General features: G+C 48.8%; 1 protein-coding gene across 3 annotated transcripts in view; it reads right to left on the reverse strand.

Annotated features, from left to right (window-relative positions):
- Nucleotides 1–16,374, reverse strand: part of GOLM2 (golgi membrane protein 2) — a 44,183-nt gene extending 27,809 nt beyond the window's left edge. The window contains exon 1 of one of the 3 annotated variants that reach the window (XM_073568994.1): nucleotides 15,879–16,374. In XM_073568994.1, coding sequence (XP_073425095.1) covers nucleotides 15,879–16,205 — 327 coding nt within the window. In that variant the 5' untranslated portion in view covers nucleotides 16,206–16,374. The remainder of the gene's footprint in view (nucleotides 1–15,878) is intronic. The other 2 variants (XM_073568993.1, XM_073568995.1) reach the window with 2 other exon arrangements.
- Nucleotides 16,375–18,284: the final 1,910 nt, after the last annotated feature.

Consider the following 18,284-nt stretch of genomic DNA (forward strand, 5'->3'; position numbering starts at 1 on the left):
TAAGGCTGAAGGGGATTGGAAAGAGTATTACCACCTACCCAGGGAGGGGATCTTCACTATTTTCTGTAGTCATTGTGCCGCTTTATTTCTGATTGTTGAGATGCTCATTTTTTACCTGTTCGATGTCTAATTGATAAGCGGGAGGGTCTCTCCAAAACAGAGGTGACATCAGGAAGGTGGAGGCCCTGCACTGATGCTGGTAGATGGACCTCATCATTTCCCTTTCTCCTTCAGGACCCGTAGAAGCGCACAGCGCGAAACGGCCGTCGCCCATTCAGCACCACATGGGACCCTCCTGCCTCTGATGTTTTATGCATTTTGAACAAAAGGGACTTTTAATGGGACAGTGAGTGCCACCCTCACTTCTTTGACTACACACTTTGCCCGTATTGTTTGATCATATTTGGGTTGGCACCCGGGGACGGTTCTGACACGGTCAGGTGTGTTGGTCACAGGTGCTGCACAGTGCGGATAACCTTATGCTCTTGCCACGCCTAGACCGCCAAATCCTTGCCTGAAGGGTAGTTCACAGCCCAAAACGTTGCGCATTTTACACTAATGGTAATATATACTGCCCAAAAAAATAAAGGGAACCCTGGACACTTACTGAGCAGACACATGGATGTTACTGACCTTCCGATCATTTCTGTTGTTTATTCCATTTGCACAACAGCAGGAGACGTTGAATCACAATCAGTGATGATTTCATATACGTTTGACTGACTTGGAGTTACATTTTGTTTTTTAAGTGTTCCCTTATTTTTTTGAGCAGTATACCTTTGATAATTGAAAACACCCAAAGCAGAGGAAAGGGGTTAATAAGGTTCAAGCACCATAAGGTGCTGCTGCACACCCAAACGACCTCTGGGACCCTTGACAATCAGCCCATGTAAAGGGGAAAAGCATATCTAAAAATAAATCAAACTTTTCCGTATCAGATAGGGTGTATGTTTTTTGGAACCAGTAACAAGTTAATAAGATATGGAATATATATTAAGATACACAATAAGAAATAAGTAGAAATACTGCTTGGAAAAGCAAATCTACAAACCCCCCAATCTTCTTACTGAGCGGCTGGGAGAAGGGAGATTACGGATGAGAAGATGCTTTCTACGGGATCAGCTCCAAGTCATGAACTATTGATGGGAGCATTAATATCAGAAGGAAGGAGACAGACGCTTGGTGGAATGTGAACACAGTATGTGGTTACTTAGTGGGTTTAGCAATCTCAGCTGCATCCACTGCTAGGATGTGCACAAACCTTAAATCCGACCCCAAGGGTCCATTTAAGATTATCGTGCACTAGCTGCTTATTAACGGTGGCTTCACAATAATCTTTCAGTGTAAACAGGATGCCGATCACCTGATTAACAAGCAATCCTACAAATGCTTGCTTCATGATACTCTTGCAGTCTAAGTACTGCGTACACAGACTGATTGCCGGCACAATACTACCGCCGATCAGTTAGCCTATTCTGAGCGACAGTCATTTAATAACCTGTTTACACATGGAGACCGCGAGGGACGACCATCTGTAATAGACTGCTCAGTGCACGCAGCACCATGCCCCGCTGAGAACAATGATCTTTTGCGCCGTGCAAATGATCATTTCACCCGATGGCGTGTTTTGTTCATTTATCGGGTGATCAGCAGCCTGTTTACACTGATTATTCAGAGCGCACTGTTTGCTGCGGTCTGCCCATTTAAACAGGTCATTCAGTGGTTTTAAACTTTTTTTTTTTTTTCATTTTAAAAAGGGAGGGCCTGGATCTCTCAGCAAGGTGGGCAACAAATGATTATTCTTGTACGTGTTCAGATTCTCCAACACAAATGGTGCACCTCCGGAGTAATTAAAGCTCAATATGGCCGTACAAATACATTGCACTGTAGAGGAGGGCACGGAGAGCACTGCGAGCATGTCTGGGGTTATGAAGGGTGCAGGACGATAAAATCTACAGTTTAGTAGATCGTGGAGATGATCCCATCATGTGCGCTGCCCACTGGTCAGTGGATAGCACTGCAGCCTTGCAGCACTGGGGTCCTGGGTTCAAATCCCACCAAGGACAACATCTGCAAGGGCTTTATATATTCTCCCCATGTTTGTGTGGGTTTCCTCCGGGGTCTCCGGTTTCCTCCCACAGTCCAAAAGACATGACATACTATGTGATTATAACCTATGGAGCTGTTCACGTCTGTGTATCATGTAGACATTGGTCAATGAATAAAATTACCCATACTAGTCTAAGGATCGGTGAAAAGTCACCGACCGCACGGTGATGGCTTCCCCGTGTAATCAGTGTGTTGTCCATTTCTAACATCTAGAGGATCGCATCTATAGGATACTAAATGACTGATCGCTGAGTGTCCCACCACTGGGACCCCGAGCGATCCTGAGACAGGGGGTGGAGGAGGAGCACATGCTCAGCTTCCAATCCATCATCGATATTACTGCCAGAGAAAGCAGAGTGCTCTACCCAATTTCCAGCAGTCCAACTGACCATGAATAGAGCAGAGGTTGAAGATGTCCATTCATGTTGGAGCTGTAACACCCCCCTCTCAGGGTTTCACAGTACCAAGCTCAGGATCAATGGGGGGCTCAGTGGTTGGACCCCCAGCAATCATCTTGTTTTATTGGAAATAACCCTTTAAAAAAAAAAAAGACCCAACAAGAGGGCATCATTTTGAAGTCTCCGATGACCTCCCACTTGCTCTCAGTTTTGTTTCCCTATGGTTTTTTTTTTTTTTTTCTTTCAGTGATTTGATGCGAATGAAAAGATGAAAAAAAATTCCCTTCCCATGCCGGCCTTGGAAAACAATAAATGCAGCTTCAGATTTGCCTTATCCAGCAATTGTCAAAGCTGCAAGCACGGCATTAGTCATAGTGATGTATTGACCTTTATTATATGAAAATACAAATTGTCTTTACCTTTTATGAAGCAGCATAGATACTGCGCCATGGCTGGGTAGTAAATGATCTGTCAATACGGCTGGCACACAAACAACTCTCACTCCAAAAAGTGGATTTTGCAGCTTAAGTTTACCTTAAAATTGTATTCAGAGTTTTTCTACAGTTTCCTCTTTCTATATTTCCCAGCGCTCATCTCCATGGTAAGCAGACATTATTTATGACATCTATTATACACAGCACCCATAGATAAATGAAGATGCTACTCCCCTTATCACTCTGTAGTTTACTCTCAGAAGCAGGGCAGAAGTACACAGCAATGTAACTGTGAATCCAGCTGTGTGATGAGATTAAAAACTTACTAGAAAGCAGCAGAAGTATCTCTGCCTTTCTGTCTGAAAGTGGCGCTAGGTGGTAAATAAAGCTGGGGAGGCAGGGGCTTGGGAAGTGCTCCGAACACGCCCAGAGCATTTCAACCTCACGAATATAGACTAAGACGTGGATTTTCAGTTATGGCTCAGAGGATTTTGTAGATAACGTTACAGATTTGTTTTACCTTTAAAAGGCTACAAGACCATAAAAGTGGTGTGAGAGGGTGGATTCAGGATAACTAGGATTGATGACGAATATATAGTCAGTTTTCAGTGCCAGGCTGGAGGGTCGCACTAAGCGTACGGATAGGGATGCCCAGGTGAGACGCTGATACCATATACTACATAATATGAGTAGAATTATAGTGCAGGGATAACGAAAAATACTTTAGTAAGTGAATAATAGCTTCTTTGTCCTGCCTTAATGGCAGGAAAAAAAAAAAAAAAGATAATTGTGAAGCATTATGGCGCTGTACAAAAGGAATTTACTATTTATTCATTAAGTCCTGAATCCTGTTGCAACCCGGATTACACGGCAGTGTAATAATACCTGCTGGACAGACACGTTTATCTAGGTACAATCTTAGGGCGCTTTTCCCAGGGCTGTAACTGGCTAAATACCGGTTAGAAAACCTATTATGCTCACCCTGCCACGTCCAACGCATTAGAAAACAGCGATGCCCTAGAAAGGACATGAATCATGAGTAGAGTTGAGCGATACCGTCCGATACTTCAAAGTATCGGATCGGAATGGATCGGCCGATCTTAAAAAAAAGTATCGGTATCGCCGATTCCGATACCGGAAGTCCCATTCAAGTCTATGGGACTTCCGGTATCGGAATAAGAAAAATCCTGTTTTTCCCTTGTACAGCCTCTCTGGGGTCTGTACGGGCCTTTCGGGGGGCTGTGCCGGCCTGCCAGGGGGTCTGTGCAGGCTCCGGTGGTCTGTGCAGGCCTGCCGGGGGGCTGTGCCGGCCTGCCGGGGGGCTGTGCCGGCCTGCCGGGGGGCTGTGCCGGCCTGCCGGGGGGCTGTGCCGGCATCGTCCGATGGGACTACAAGTCCCATCGGGCGATGCCTGCTACCATGACAGTGATTGACACATTAGCCAATGATGGGACAGTAGTAGTCCCATCATCCGGCTAATGTGTTGAATGTAAAAAAAAAAAAAAAAAAAATTACATGCAACATATATACTACATGCATGCAACATGCATACTACATGCATACTACATGCATACTACATGCATACTACATATATACTACATGCATACTACATATATACTACATGCATACTACATATATACTACATGCATACTACATATATACTACATGCATACTACATATATACTACATGCATACTACATATATACTACATGCATACTACATATATACTACATGCATACTACATGCATACTACATGCATACTACATGCATACTACATATATACTACATGCATACTACATATATACTACATGCATACTACATATATACTACATGCATACTACATATATACTACATGCATACTACATATATACTACATGCATACTACATATATACTACATGCATACTACATATATACTACATGCATACTACATATATACTACATGCATACTACATATATACTACATGCATACTACATATATACTACATGCATACTACATATATACTACATGCATACTACATATATACTACATGCATACTACATATATACTACATGCATACTACATATATACTACATGCATGCAACATATATACTACATGCATACTACATATATACTACATGCATACTACATATATACTACATGCATACTACATATATACTACATGCATACTACATATATACTACATGCATACTACATGCATACTACATATATACTACATGCATACTACATATATACTACATGCATACTACATGCATACTACATGCATACTACATGCATACTACATATATACTACATGCATACTACATATATACTACATGCATACTACATATATACTACATGCATACTACATATATACTACATGCATACTACATATATACTACATGCATACTACATATATACTACATGCATACTACATATATACTACATGCATACTACATATATACTACATGCATACTACATATATACTACATGCATACTACATATATACTACATGCATACTACATATATACTACATGCATACTACATATATACTACATGCATACTACATATATACTACATGCATGCAACATGCATACTACATATATACTACATGCATGCAACATGCATACTACATATATACTACATATATACTGTAGTATATATGTAGTATGCATGTTGCATGCATGTAGTATATATGTAGTATGCATGTAGTATATATGTAGTATGCATGTTGCATGCATGTAGTATATATGTAGTATGCATGTTGCATGCATGTAGTATATATGTAGTATGCATGTTGCATGCATGTAGTATATATGTAGTATGCATGTTGCATGCATGTAGTATATATGTAGTATGCATGTTGCATGCATGTAGTATATATGTAGTATGCATGCAACATGCATACTACATATATACTACATGCATGCAACATGCATACTACATATATACTACATGCATGCAACATGCATACTACATATATACTACATGCATGCAACATGCATACTACATATATACTACATGCATGCAACATGCATACTACATATATACTACATGCATACTACATATATACTACATGCATGCAACATGCATACTACATATATACTACATGCATGCAACATGCATACTACATATATACTACATGCATGCAACATGCATACTACATATATACTATATGCTACATACATACTACATACATACTACATACATACTACATACATAACACATATATACTACATGCATGCTACATACATAACACATATATACTACATGCATGCTACATACATACTACATACATACTACATACATACCACATACTGTACATACTACATGCTACATACATACTACATGCATGCTACATACATACCACATACATACTACATGCATGCTACATACATAACACATATATACTACATGCATGCTACATACATACTACATGCTACATACATACTACATACATACATACTACATTCTACATACATACCACATACATACTACATACATACTACATGCTACATACATACTACATACAGTGCCTACAAGTAGTATTCAACCCCCTGCAGATTTGGCAGGTTTGATAAGATGCAAATAAGTTAGAGCCTTCAAACTTCACACAAGAGCAGGATTTATTAACAGATGAATAAATCTTACAAACCAAAAAGTTATGTTGCTCAGTTAAATTTTAATAAATTTTAAACATAAAAGTGTGGGTCAATTATTATTCAACCCCTAGGTTTAATATTTTGTGGAATAACCCTTGTTTGCAATTACAGCTAATAATCGTCTTTTATAAGACCTGATCAGGCCGGCACAGGTCTCTGGAGTTATCTTGGCCCACTCCTCCATGCAGATCTTCTCCAAGTTATCTAGGTTCTTTGGGTGTCTCATGTGGACTTTAATCTTGAGCTCCTTCCACAAGTTTTCAATTGGGTTAAGGTCAGGAGACTGACTAGGCCACTCCAACACCTTGATTTTTTTCCCTCTTGAACCAGGCCTTGGTTTTCTTGGCTGTGTGCTTTGGGTCGTTGTCTTGTTGGAAGATGAAATGACGACCCATCTTAAGATCCTTGATGGAGGAGCGGAGGTTCTTGGCCAAAATCTCCAGGTAGGCCGTGCTATCCATCTTCCCATGGATGCGGACCAGATGGCCAGGCCCCTTGGCTGAGAAACAGCCCCACAGCATGATGCTGCCACCACCATGCTTGACTGTAGGGATGGTATTCTTGGGGTCGTATGCAGTGCCATCCAGTCTCCAAACGTCACGTGTGTGGTTGGCACCAAAGATCTCGATCTTGGTCTCATCAGACCAGAGAACCTTGAACTAGTCTGTCTCAGAGTCCTCCAAGTGATCATGAGCAAACTGTAGACGAGCCTTGACATGACGCTTTGAAAGTAAAGGTACCTTACGGGCTCGTCTGGAACGGAGACCATTGCGGTGGAGTACGTTACTTATGGTATTGACTGAAACCAATGTCCCCACTGCCATGAGATCTTCCCGGAGCTCCTTCCTTGTTGTCCCTAGGTTAGCCTTGACTCTTCGGACAAGCCTGGCCTCGGCACGGGAGGAAACTTTCAAAGGCTGTCCAGGCCGTGGAAGGCTAACAGTAGTTCCATAAGCCTTCCACTTCCGGATGATGCTCCCAACAGTGGAGACAGGTAGGCCCAACTCCTTGGAAAGGGTTTTGTACCCCTTGCCAGTCTTGTGACCCTCCACGATCTTGTCTCTGATGGCCTTGGAATGCTCCTTTGTCTTTCCCATGTTGACCATGTATGACTGCTGTTCACAAGTTTGGGGAGGGTCTTAAATAGTCAGAAAAGGCTGGAAAAAGAGATAATTAATCCAAACATGTGAAGCTCATTGTTCTTTGTGCCTGAAATACTTCTTAATACTTTAGGGGAACCAAACAGAATTCTGGTGGTTTGAGGGGTTGAATAATAAATGACCCTCTGAATAAACTTTTCACAATTTAAAAAAAAATTAAACAAAGAAATAACATTCTTTTTTGCTGCAGTGCATTTCACACTTCCAGGCTGATCTACAGTCCAAATGTCACAATGCCAAGTTAATTCCGAATGTGTAAACCTGCTAAATCTGCAGGGGGTTGAATACTACTTGTAGGCACTGTATATACTACATGCATGCTACATACATAACACATATATACTACATGCATGCTACATACATGCTACATACATACTACATATATACTACATGCATGCTACATACATACTGCATGCTACATGCATGCTACATACATACTACATACATACCACATACATACCACATACAATACATACATAGACATACAGTACATATAACATAGAGTAACATACTTACCAATACTTGTCACATTGTTCCCCGAAGCCATTGTCTTTTACGGAATAAATATTAACATAACAAACCACAAAAATACTCACCCACGATCCGAAGCAGTCCACGAGTGTGTCCCACGACGATCTTGGGTAGAGAACTGCAGCATCAGCTGTTGCTGCCGTTCTCTACGGGCTGCAGGAATCCAATGACGGAAGGTAGGTATCCTTCCGCACTGTATTCCTCCGCCACTTAAAAAAAAAAAAAGTCCCTAGTCTCACTTTATGCCATTGCTGTGTGGGAAATTCCCACGCAGCAATGGCATAAAGTGAGACTAGGGACTTTTTTTTTTTTTTTTTTTTAAGTGGCGGAGGAATACAGTGCGGAAGTATACCTACCTTCCGTCATTGGATTCCTGCAGCCCGTAGAGAACGGCAGCAACAGCTGATGCTGCAGTTCTCTACCCAATATCGTTGTGGGACACACTCGTGGACTGCTTCGGATCGTGGGTGAGTATTTTTGTGGTTTGTTATGTTAATATTTATTCCGTAAAAGACAATGGCTTCGGGGAACAATGTGACAAGTATTGGTAAGTATGTTACTCTATGTTATATGTACTGTATGTCTATGTATGTAGCATGCATGTAGCATGCATGTAGCATATATGTGTTATGTATGTAGCATGCATGTAGTATATATGTAGTATGTACGTAGCATGTAGTATGTATGTACGTAGTATGTACGTAGTATGTACGTAGTATGTACGTAGCATGCATGTAGCATGTATGTAGTATATATGTATGTAGTATGTATGTAGCATGCATGTAGTATGTATGTAGTATTTTTTTTTTTTTTTTAACATTTAACACATTAGCCGGATGATGGGACTACTACTGTCCCATCATTGGCTAATGTGTCAATCACTGTCATGGTAGCAGGCATCGCCAGATGGGACTTGTAGTCCCATCGGACGATGCTTGCACAGACCCCCGGACATCAGCACAGCCCCCCGGCAGGCCGGCACAGCCCCCCGGCAGGCCGGTACAGACCCCCACAGGGTGCACAGACCACCGGCAGGCCGGCACAGCCCCCCGGCAGGCCGGTACAGACCCCCACAGGGTGCACAGACCACCGGCAGGCCGGCACAGCCCCCCGGCAGGCCGGTACAGACCCCGGGCAGTCCACACAGCCCCCCGGCAGGCCGGCAGAGACCCCCGGAAGGCCCGAAATGACGGCGCATCATGATGCGCACACACCGCGCATCATGATGACGTCAGGCTGTCAATCAACTTTGAACTTCCGATTCCGATGCCGACTTCCGATATTGAAAAAATATCGGAAGTCGGTATCGGAATTCCGATACTTGCGGTATCGGAATGCTCAACACTAATCATGAGCGATTATCACTTTAACATGTTATGGAGCTTTTTATAGAAGTCCTTGCATGTATAATATTCTGTATATATAGATATTTAACATTTTGTTACATAGCAAAGTTTATATTTCTATGTATTGTACTTGATTATTGGCACTAGCACTTTATTCTGCCTTCTTATATTTGATGTTCATATTTCAATGCAACTTATTTTGCACTTTCTTCACATTATGTATTCGCATTTTTATTGATTATTAACCTTTCCCTATTACCACACATGCACTTTAATGAGAACGGATTACCTATTATTTGACTCTTGTAGCATCCATACAATCGTATCCTCTCCTGGCCTCCCTTCTTGCGGTATCATATTTTAGTCACGTCGAAAACGGCCACGTTTATGGGACTCCGTAAAGAATTCGCGCTCTGATGTACCGTGTCTTATAGCCTCTCCCGGCCGTTACTAAAAGGCGACGCGCGCGTGTCTATCATAGCGGTGGGCGAGTGCAGATTCTAAAAGACACGGACTACAGCGCCCAATTATTCGACACCTGTACTTGGGGGTACATAGTTAATGTATCTCTCAGGACTACAATGAGGTCGCAAGCACCCTTGAGAAAGCACATGCAAAACGCGCGTCGGGGTAGTATGGGTGGGCACATTCTGTCTCTCCTAGCTATGGGTAAGCACTACATATCTAGCAGCTACACAGCACTTTTGTAAGTACTGTCACTTTATTAACTTTACTAACTCTGCTACCTCTTGACACCACCTCTTCTACTCTCATATAAAAGGATGTTGTCAGTATGTGCACCTATATGTATTGCATTAGGGTCTGATGCTTTTTCACACCCATTATATTTCTCCTTGTTAGACCTGATTTACATCCTTATCTGCTGAACCTTTTCCTTTGCATGGTGGTAATTGATTATTCCACTTTTGTTTGTTTCTGGTTCATTAATGTTATGGGAGTATGTCGCTATTTATTTGGTTTACTTAGGGCGGATTGTACACCAATTATCCCCAACCTAGATCTATAATGTGTTTTTTTAAAAACTTCATACTGATATAGAACGGACATGTGTCAGTCAGTCGTAGATGAAAAAGATAATACATCTTCGAGCACTCGGATATAATTCCGCATGGCTGACAACCTCAGAATAACGTAGGGACTATTATTAGGCTATGTTAGTAGTCAGTATGGCCACAATCCTTAATGACCCTTGTAGGAGATTACAAAAAATTTCCAGTCTTAAAAGTATTTCTGACAACCTTCTGCTCCTCCAGACCTGACAACTGCAGATCTATCATCTGAATGTTGGACACCGAATACCATGTCCGAGTCCCCGCAGCTGCATGTCTTATAGCTGTTCAATAGCCGCAGCACGTGCAGGGGTTTCCCGTCCGTTAGGCAATCCCTGCATGTGTTATGGCTGTCGAACAGCCGCTGGGACTCGAACATAGCAGTACAGTGCGCCGAAGATACCCTGTTAGCACGCATGGAATATGATGGCGCAAAATACATCTAATTGCTAGGAGAACCCAAAGATCCTCAGGTCCAGTCCCTGCTCCTCCTTCCTGCGGTTGACTAGACCATGACCGCTGCTCCCCCCAGTAAGTGTCTATGGGACCGACGGTGGTAATAGAACACAACACTCAGCCATCTATCAGTCCCACAGATACTGATGGGGCAGCAGTGTGGCACAACCTCCACGCCATTCAATGCCAAGCACAATGCAGAGAACCGGGAGATCAGAACCGAATGATCGTGGGGGCTCAGTGATCATGCATTAACCATCCTGTGGAGAGGTGATCAAGTCCCTGAATTGATGCTTTCTCGAGAGTACATAGAATTGTTGGCCATCCGCCCACTCCTTTTGCCATATATCTGTGACTCTGCTGACACCAGTAGGCTCCGTCCCAATTACCACGGCTCTTATCTATTCCTAAGGTGTGTTCAGGATCCTGATCATTAAAACGTGACTAATGCCAAAATAATGGTCACTTATTTCTGCAGTAGATTGTCGGCTTCTTGTGATCTGACTCTCTCTCTGGGAGAAAATTCTATCACACGTAGATGCAGAACAAGATTTCTCCATTCTGTGAGCCTGCAAAAGTCAGACTGCACTCGGATGTCATCTGAGAGCAGTCGGATATTTTCCACGCACTCATGGACTTGAATGGGTGAGTGCATCTGATTTGCACAGCCACGCGAAGCATGCTGCAATTTTTTTTCTCATGCCAAATCGTTGAATTTTAACGGCTGAAGGTTTTGTTCTCCAGGAGATCAGCAGCTTCTCATAGAGAACACTGGAGCGATCGGCCGAGCCTAGTCTTCCCACGTCTGGGGAACTCAGGAGAGATAGCGGTCATCATCATGATCGTTAGGTTGGGAGCCATCTGATGTGGAGACCAACGTTAGACATTTTGGGTCGAGCTTTCGGTAGGATTCTTCAATGTGATAACTCACAGGATGGTGTCTCCCCCCCTTGGATCACTGATGTCTATTCCCGAGAACCTGCAGACACATTTATGTTTATCTGAGTGACATAAGCATCTCGGTTTACAGCACATATTTCAGGTTTGATGGCCCTTTAAAGCGGATCTGCCACCAGATTTCACAATGCAAACTGCAGACAAAAGGTGAACAGCACCAGGTGGACTCATGAAATGCTCCTCTTGATATCCGACAGCAAAACTTTCAAATAGGGTGACAGCCATTGTGACATTTTCATAGTAAATATACCAGCCTCATCAGGTAACGGATATGCTGAACCCAATAGGTATTTTTTATTCACTAGATATATGACAAAAGTTAAATTAGTGTGTGTGGGGGGAAGGGGGGGGAGGGGAGGGGTCCTGACCACTCGAACCCCAACTGTCATGGTTGTGTGTCTCCAATGAACCAGACTCCCACAAGCACCCCCACTTCTGGAAATTGGTGAAGTATCACAATTCCTACACACAATGTGGGACACCACAGAGGCCTGCCCCTACTAAAGGGTCTTCATCTAGAAAACGTCTCACTCAACATGAAATAACAGAAAAATGGGGCCAGACGCTGGCACCACCAGAACACTGGTCCGGAGCAATCATCTCCCCGTGGCCGATCACTACAGAGCGTCCTCTGATCTTACTAATCGGTGATTTACAGCACAGAGCTCATTATGGGAACGTCTATGACTGTTCCTCTATACGGCTCATAAACCTGTCGGCAGTCGTCATCGCCCTTTAATAAGTGTGATTTCACATGGACACGTTTTTGGTTCATGTGTTTCTTGGCATTCATGTCTATTTGTTCAAGAATAATATAAATGACACTACAATAGAAGGAAAGGAACCAAGAACAAGGCTCCTAGGACCCAGGAAATAACAGCAGCTGACATATACTTCATGGAAAACAAGTCACACAACTACGCAAAAGTCACCGGTCACAAGGAGGAGAAAACTAACGCAAGGCTATCTCCATTGTGTATTCAGTGTAAGTGACTCACAAGATCCCACTGCGAACCTGGGGGTCCAGTTATCACAAATGATCACCGACCCCCAGCATAGGCAACAACTTGTGAACTGGAGGGGGTCCAACTGCTGGGACCTGCCCTGATTGGCTGCACTTTCTAGTGGGGATTAAAGGGGACCGTTCTGCCATTCATTCTCTATGGTGCAGCTCAGCTTTTTCCGGCAGCCCCATAGAGAATGAATGGAGCGGCCATCCGACCTGCTGCGTCATTTTGGAACGGAGATCAGAGGTATCAGTAAGGGATAAAAGTTCCCGAATCCGTCCATCAGCGGCGGGACACCGACACGGCTGCAGGTTATAACCCTCTGGAGAGGTGAGGTTCAGGTTCAGCATTGTGGTTTGGATAACAAGATGTAAAGTTTCACAATGCTAAAGGATGGCACAACAGACTCCAGAGAAATCCAGCAAAAAAGATAAATTCACCCCCACACACAGGTACATGAAGATCGGTGGTCATCTCAGGAGTTAGAGCGCACCAATCAGCAAGTGCACGGGTCTACTGGCCCCTAATAATGAGTTTAACCCCTTCCTGACATAGGATGTAATAGCAATGTGCCCGTAACATCAACTGGACCCGGCGCCAATTGCTGCCATTTAACCACCACCGACATTTAAAAAAGTCTCCGCTGTCGATGGACTGGCTCCCGCTGGCCCCTCCGTGATCATGGGATGCCAAAAGCACATTACAAAAAAAAAAAAAAAATGTTTGAATGACGCCCTTCCCCAGATTAAGAAGAAAATTAATAAACCATTATGATAATCTGTGTAAAGTGAAAAGAAAACACTGAAATGCAAGAATTGGTACTTTTGAATTGCCGACCCCCCCCCCCCCCCCCCAATACAAAAACTCTATAAAAAGCGATCAACACATAGAGATCATACTAAGGCTTTACTCACTCATCAGAATTGCGATCTATCTATACCAAAACACAGGAGTGGGGGAAGGCTGTCAATTAGAGCTATTCTCTGTAAACTCCACTCTTGGCATAAAACACTGATGCAAAATACTGACCAAAAACTCCCCCGGACTGGCCGGCTGCTGCCCCCCCCAACAATCCCCCCCCCCCCGGACTGGCCGGCTGCTGCCCCCCCCCCCAACAATCCCCCCCCCCCGGACTGGCCGCCGGCTGCTGCCCCCCCCCCCCCCCCAACAATCCCCCCCCCCCCGGACTGGTCGCCGGCTGCTGCCCCCCCCCCCAACAATCCCCCCCCCCCGGACTGGTCGCCGGCTGCTGCCCCCCCCCCCCAACAATCCCCCCCCCCCGGACTGGTCGCCGGCTGCTGCCCCCCCCCCCCAACAATCCCCCCCCCCCGGACTGGTCGCCGGCTGCTGCCCCCCCCCCCCAACCATCCCCCCCCCCCGGACTGGTCGCCGGCTGCTGCCCCCCCCCCCCAACCATCCCCCCCCCCCGGACTGGTCGCCGGCTGCTGCCCCCCCCCCAACCATCCCCCCCCCCCGGACTGGTCGCCGGCTGCTGCCCCCCCCCCAACCTGCCCCCCCCCCAACCATCCCCCCCCCCCGGACTGGTCGCCGGCTGCTGCCCCCCCCCCCAACCATCCCCCCCCCCCGGACTGGTCGCCGGCTGCTGCCCCCCCCCCAACCCCCCCCCCCCGGAGTGGCCGGCTGCTGCCCCCCCACAATCCCTCAGAGTGGCCGGCTGCTGCCCCCCCACAATCCCTCAGAGTGGCCGGCTGCTGCCCCCCCACAATCCCTCAGAGTGGCCGGCTGCTGCCCCCCCACAATCCCTCAGAGTGGCCGGCTGCTGCCCCCCCACAATCCCTCAGAGTGGCCGGCTGCTGCCCCCCCACAATCCCTCAGAGTGGCCGGCTGCTGCCCCCCCACAATCCCTCAGAGTGGCCGGCTGCTGCCCCCCCACAATCCCTCAGAGTGGCCGGCTGCTGCCCCCCCACAATCCCTCAGAGTGGCCGGCTGCTGCCCCCCCACAATCCCTCAGAGTGGCCGGCTGCTGCCCCCCCACAATCCCTCAGAGTGGCCGGCTGCTGCCCCCCCACAATCCCTCAGAGTGGCCGGCTGCTGCCCCCCCACAATCCCTCAGAGTGGCCGGCTGCTGCCCCCCCACAATCCCTCAGAGTGGCCGGCTGCTGCCCCCCCACAATCCCTCAGAGTGGCCGGCTGCTGCCCCCCCACAATCCCTCAGAGTGGCCGGCTGCTGCCCCCCACAATCCCTCAGAGTGGCCGGCTGCTGCCCCCCCACAATCCCTCAGAGTGGCCGGCTGCTGCCCCCCCACAATCCCTCAGAGTGGCCGGCTGCTGCCCCCCCACAATCCCTCAGAGTGGCCGGCTGCTGCCCCCCCACAATCCCTCAGAGTGGCCGGCTGCTGCCCCCCCACAATCCCTCAGAGTGGCCGGCTGCTGCCCCCCCACAATCCCTCAGAGTGGCCGGCTGCTGCCCCCCCACAATCCCTCAGAGTGGCCGGCTGCTGCCCCCCCACAATCCCTCAGAGTGGCCGGCTGCTGCCCCCCCACAATCCCTCAGAGTGGCCGGCTGCTGCCCCCCCACAATCCCTCAGAGTGGCCGGCTGCTGCCCCCCCACAATCCCTCAGAGTGGCCGGCTGCTGCCCCCCCACAATCCCTCAGAGTGGCCGGCTGCTGCCCCCCCACAATCCCTCAGAGTGGCCGGCTGCTGCCCCCCACAATCCCTCAGAGTGGCCGGCTGCTGCCCCCCCACAATCCCTCAGAGTGGCCGGCTGCGGCCCCCCACAATCCCCCGGCTGCTGCCCCCACACTCACCCTGTCCACCTCGCAGCGCTGGGCCTCCACGTCCCGGGCCTGCAGCCGGTCGCCCACGTTCTGGTACTCGCCCAGTCGCTGCTCCAACTGCCGCCGGTTGCTCTCCGCCTGCACCATCAGCTCAGAGTGCCGCTTCTCCAGCCGGCTGCGGGCCACCTCCGTGCGCTGGACCTGCTCCTGCAGAGCCGCTATGTCCTCCTGCAGGGCCGCCTGCCGGCCGGACACGCTCCAGTAGTTGAAGGCCAGGAGGGCGATCACCACTAACAGCGCCACCAACACGAAGGGGGGCAGCCGTCCCGTGCGCCGCGGGGCTCCGAATCCCACCATGGTCGCCCCCTCGGCCAGGCCCTGTCTCCGCTTTCACACCGTCTTTCTCTCTTCTCCGCCGCTGCCAAACCTGCTGCGCTGTGACAGCTAATGCCTGACCCGAGACGATGCTCCAATAGGATGAGGGCCGTCCAGAGACAGGCGAGCGGTGATTGGGTGACGAGATGCGGTAACCCCGCCCACACTGTTGGGTTGAACGGAAAGAGAACGGATAAGAATTGGGGAAAAAAAAAAAGATTCATCAGTGTACGCATGCGCAACTCAGTTCCGCATTCGTTGTCATGGCCGCGTTGCCTGTCTCCAGGGGGGCGTGGTTCACACATCCGGTTACCATGGGGATGAGACAGCTCTGAAGTTTTCTGATTGTATACCCTGTGAGTGTTGGTGACATCTCCTTGTCACTGCTGTCCCCAGTTACCATAGAAAAGGCAAAAACATTGTGTAGTGTGCGGGTCAGCACTGGGCACGCAGAGGGGTCACCTTCATGCGGGTCAGGGCTGGGCACGCAGAGGGCTCACCTTCATGCGGGTCAGCGCTGGGCACGCAGAGGGCTCACCTTCATGCGGGTCAGCGCTGGGCACGCAGAGGGCTCACCTTCATGCGGGTCAGCGCTGGGCACGCAGAGGGCTCACTTTCATGCGGGTCAGGGCTGGGCACGCAGAGGGCTCACCTTCATGCGGGTCAGCGCTGGGCACGCAGAGGGCTCACCTTCATGCGGGTCAGCGCTGGGCACGCAGAGGGCTCACCTTCATGCGGGTCAGCGCTGGGCACGCAGAGGGCTCACCTTCATGCGGGTCAGCGCTGGGCACGCAGAGGGCTCACCTTCATGCGGGTCAGCGCTGGGCACAGAGGGCTCACCTTCATGCGCGTCAGCGCTGGGCACACAGAGGGCTCACCATCATGCGGGTCAGCGCTGGGCACAGAGGGCTCACCTTCATGCGGGTCAGCGCTGGGCACGCAGAGGGCTCACCATCATGCGGGTCAGCGCTGGGCACGCAGAGGGCTCACTTTCATGCGGGTCAGCGCTGTCACGCAAAGGGCTCACCTTCATGCGGGTCAGCGCTGGGCACAGAGGGCTCACCTTCATGCGGGTCAGCGCTGGGCACGCAGAGGGCTCACCTTCATGCGGGTCAGCGCTGGGCACGCAGAGGGCTCACCTTCATGCGGGTCAGCGCTGGGCACGCAGAGGGCTCACCTTCATGCGGGTCAGCGCTGGGCACGCAGAGGGCTCACCTTCATGCGGGTCAGCGCTGGGCACAGAGGGCTCACCTTCATGCACGTCAGCGCTGGGCACACAGAGGGCTCACCATCATGCGGGTCAGCGCTGGGCACAGAGGGCTCACCTTCATGCGGGTCAGCGCTGGGCACGCAGAGGGCTCTCCATCATGCGGGTCAGCGCTGGGCACGCAGAGGGCTCATCATCATGCGGGTCAGCGCTGGGCACACAGAGGGCTCACCATCATGCGGGTCAGCGCTGGGCACAGAGGGCTCACCTTCATGCGGGTCAGCGCTGGGCACGCAGAGGGCTCACCATCATGCGGGTCAGCGCTGGGCACAGAGGGCTCACCTTCATGCGGGTCAGCGCTGGGAACGCAGAGGGCTCACCTTCATACTGGTCAGCGCTGGGCACAGAGGGCTCACCATCATGCGGGTCAGCGCTGGGCACAGAGGGCTCACCTTCATGCGGGTCAGCGCTGGGCACGCAGAGGGCTCACCATCATGCGGGTCAGCGCTGGGCACAGAGGGCTCACCTTCATGCGGGTCAGCGCTGGGCATGCAGAGGGCTCACCTTCATGCGGGTCAGCGCTGGGCACAGAGGGCTCACCATCATGCGGGTCAGCGCTGGGCACAGAGGGCTCACCATCATGCGGGTCAGCGCTGGGCACAGAGGGCTCACCATCATGCGGGTCAGCGCTGGGCGCAGAGGGGTCACCTTCATGCGGGTCAGCGCTGGGCACGCAGAGGGGTCACCTTCATGCGGGTCAGCGCTGGGCACGCAGAGGGCTCACCTTCATGCCGGTCAGCGCTGGGCACAGAGGAGTCACCTTCATGCGGGTCAGCGCTGGACACGCAGAGGGC

The sequence above is a fragment of the Dendrobates tinctorius genome, unplaced genomic scaffold (genome assembly GCF_039654945.1).
Source record: "Dendrobates tinctorius isolate UK_male_01 unplaced genomic scaffold, ASM3965494v1 ptg000022l, whole genome shotgun sequence".
NCBI classification, from domain to species: Eukaryota; Metazoa; Chordata; class Amphibia; order Anura; family Dendrobatidae; genus Dendrobates; species Dendrobates tinctorius.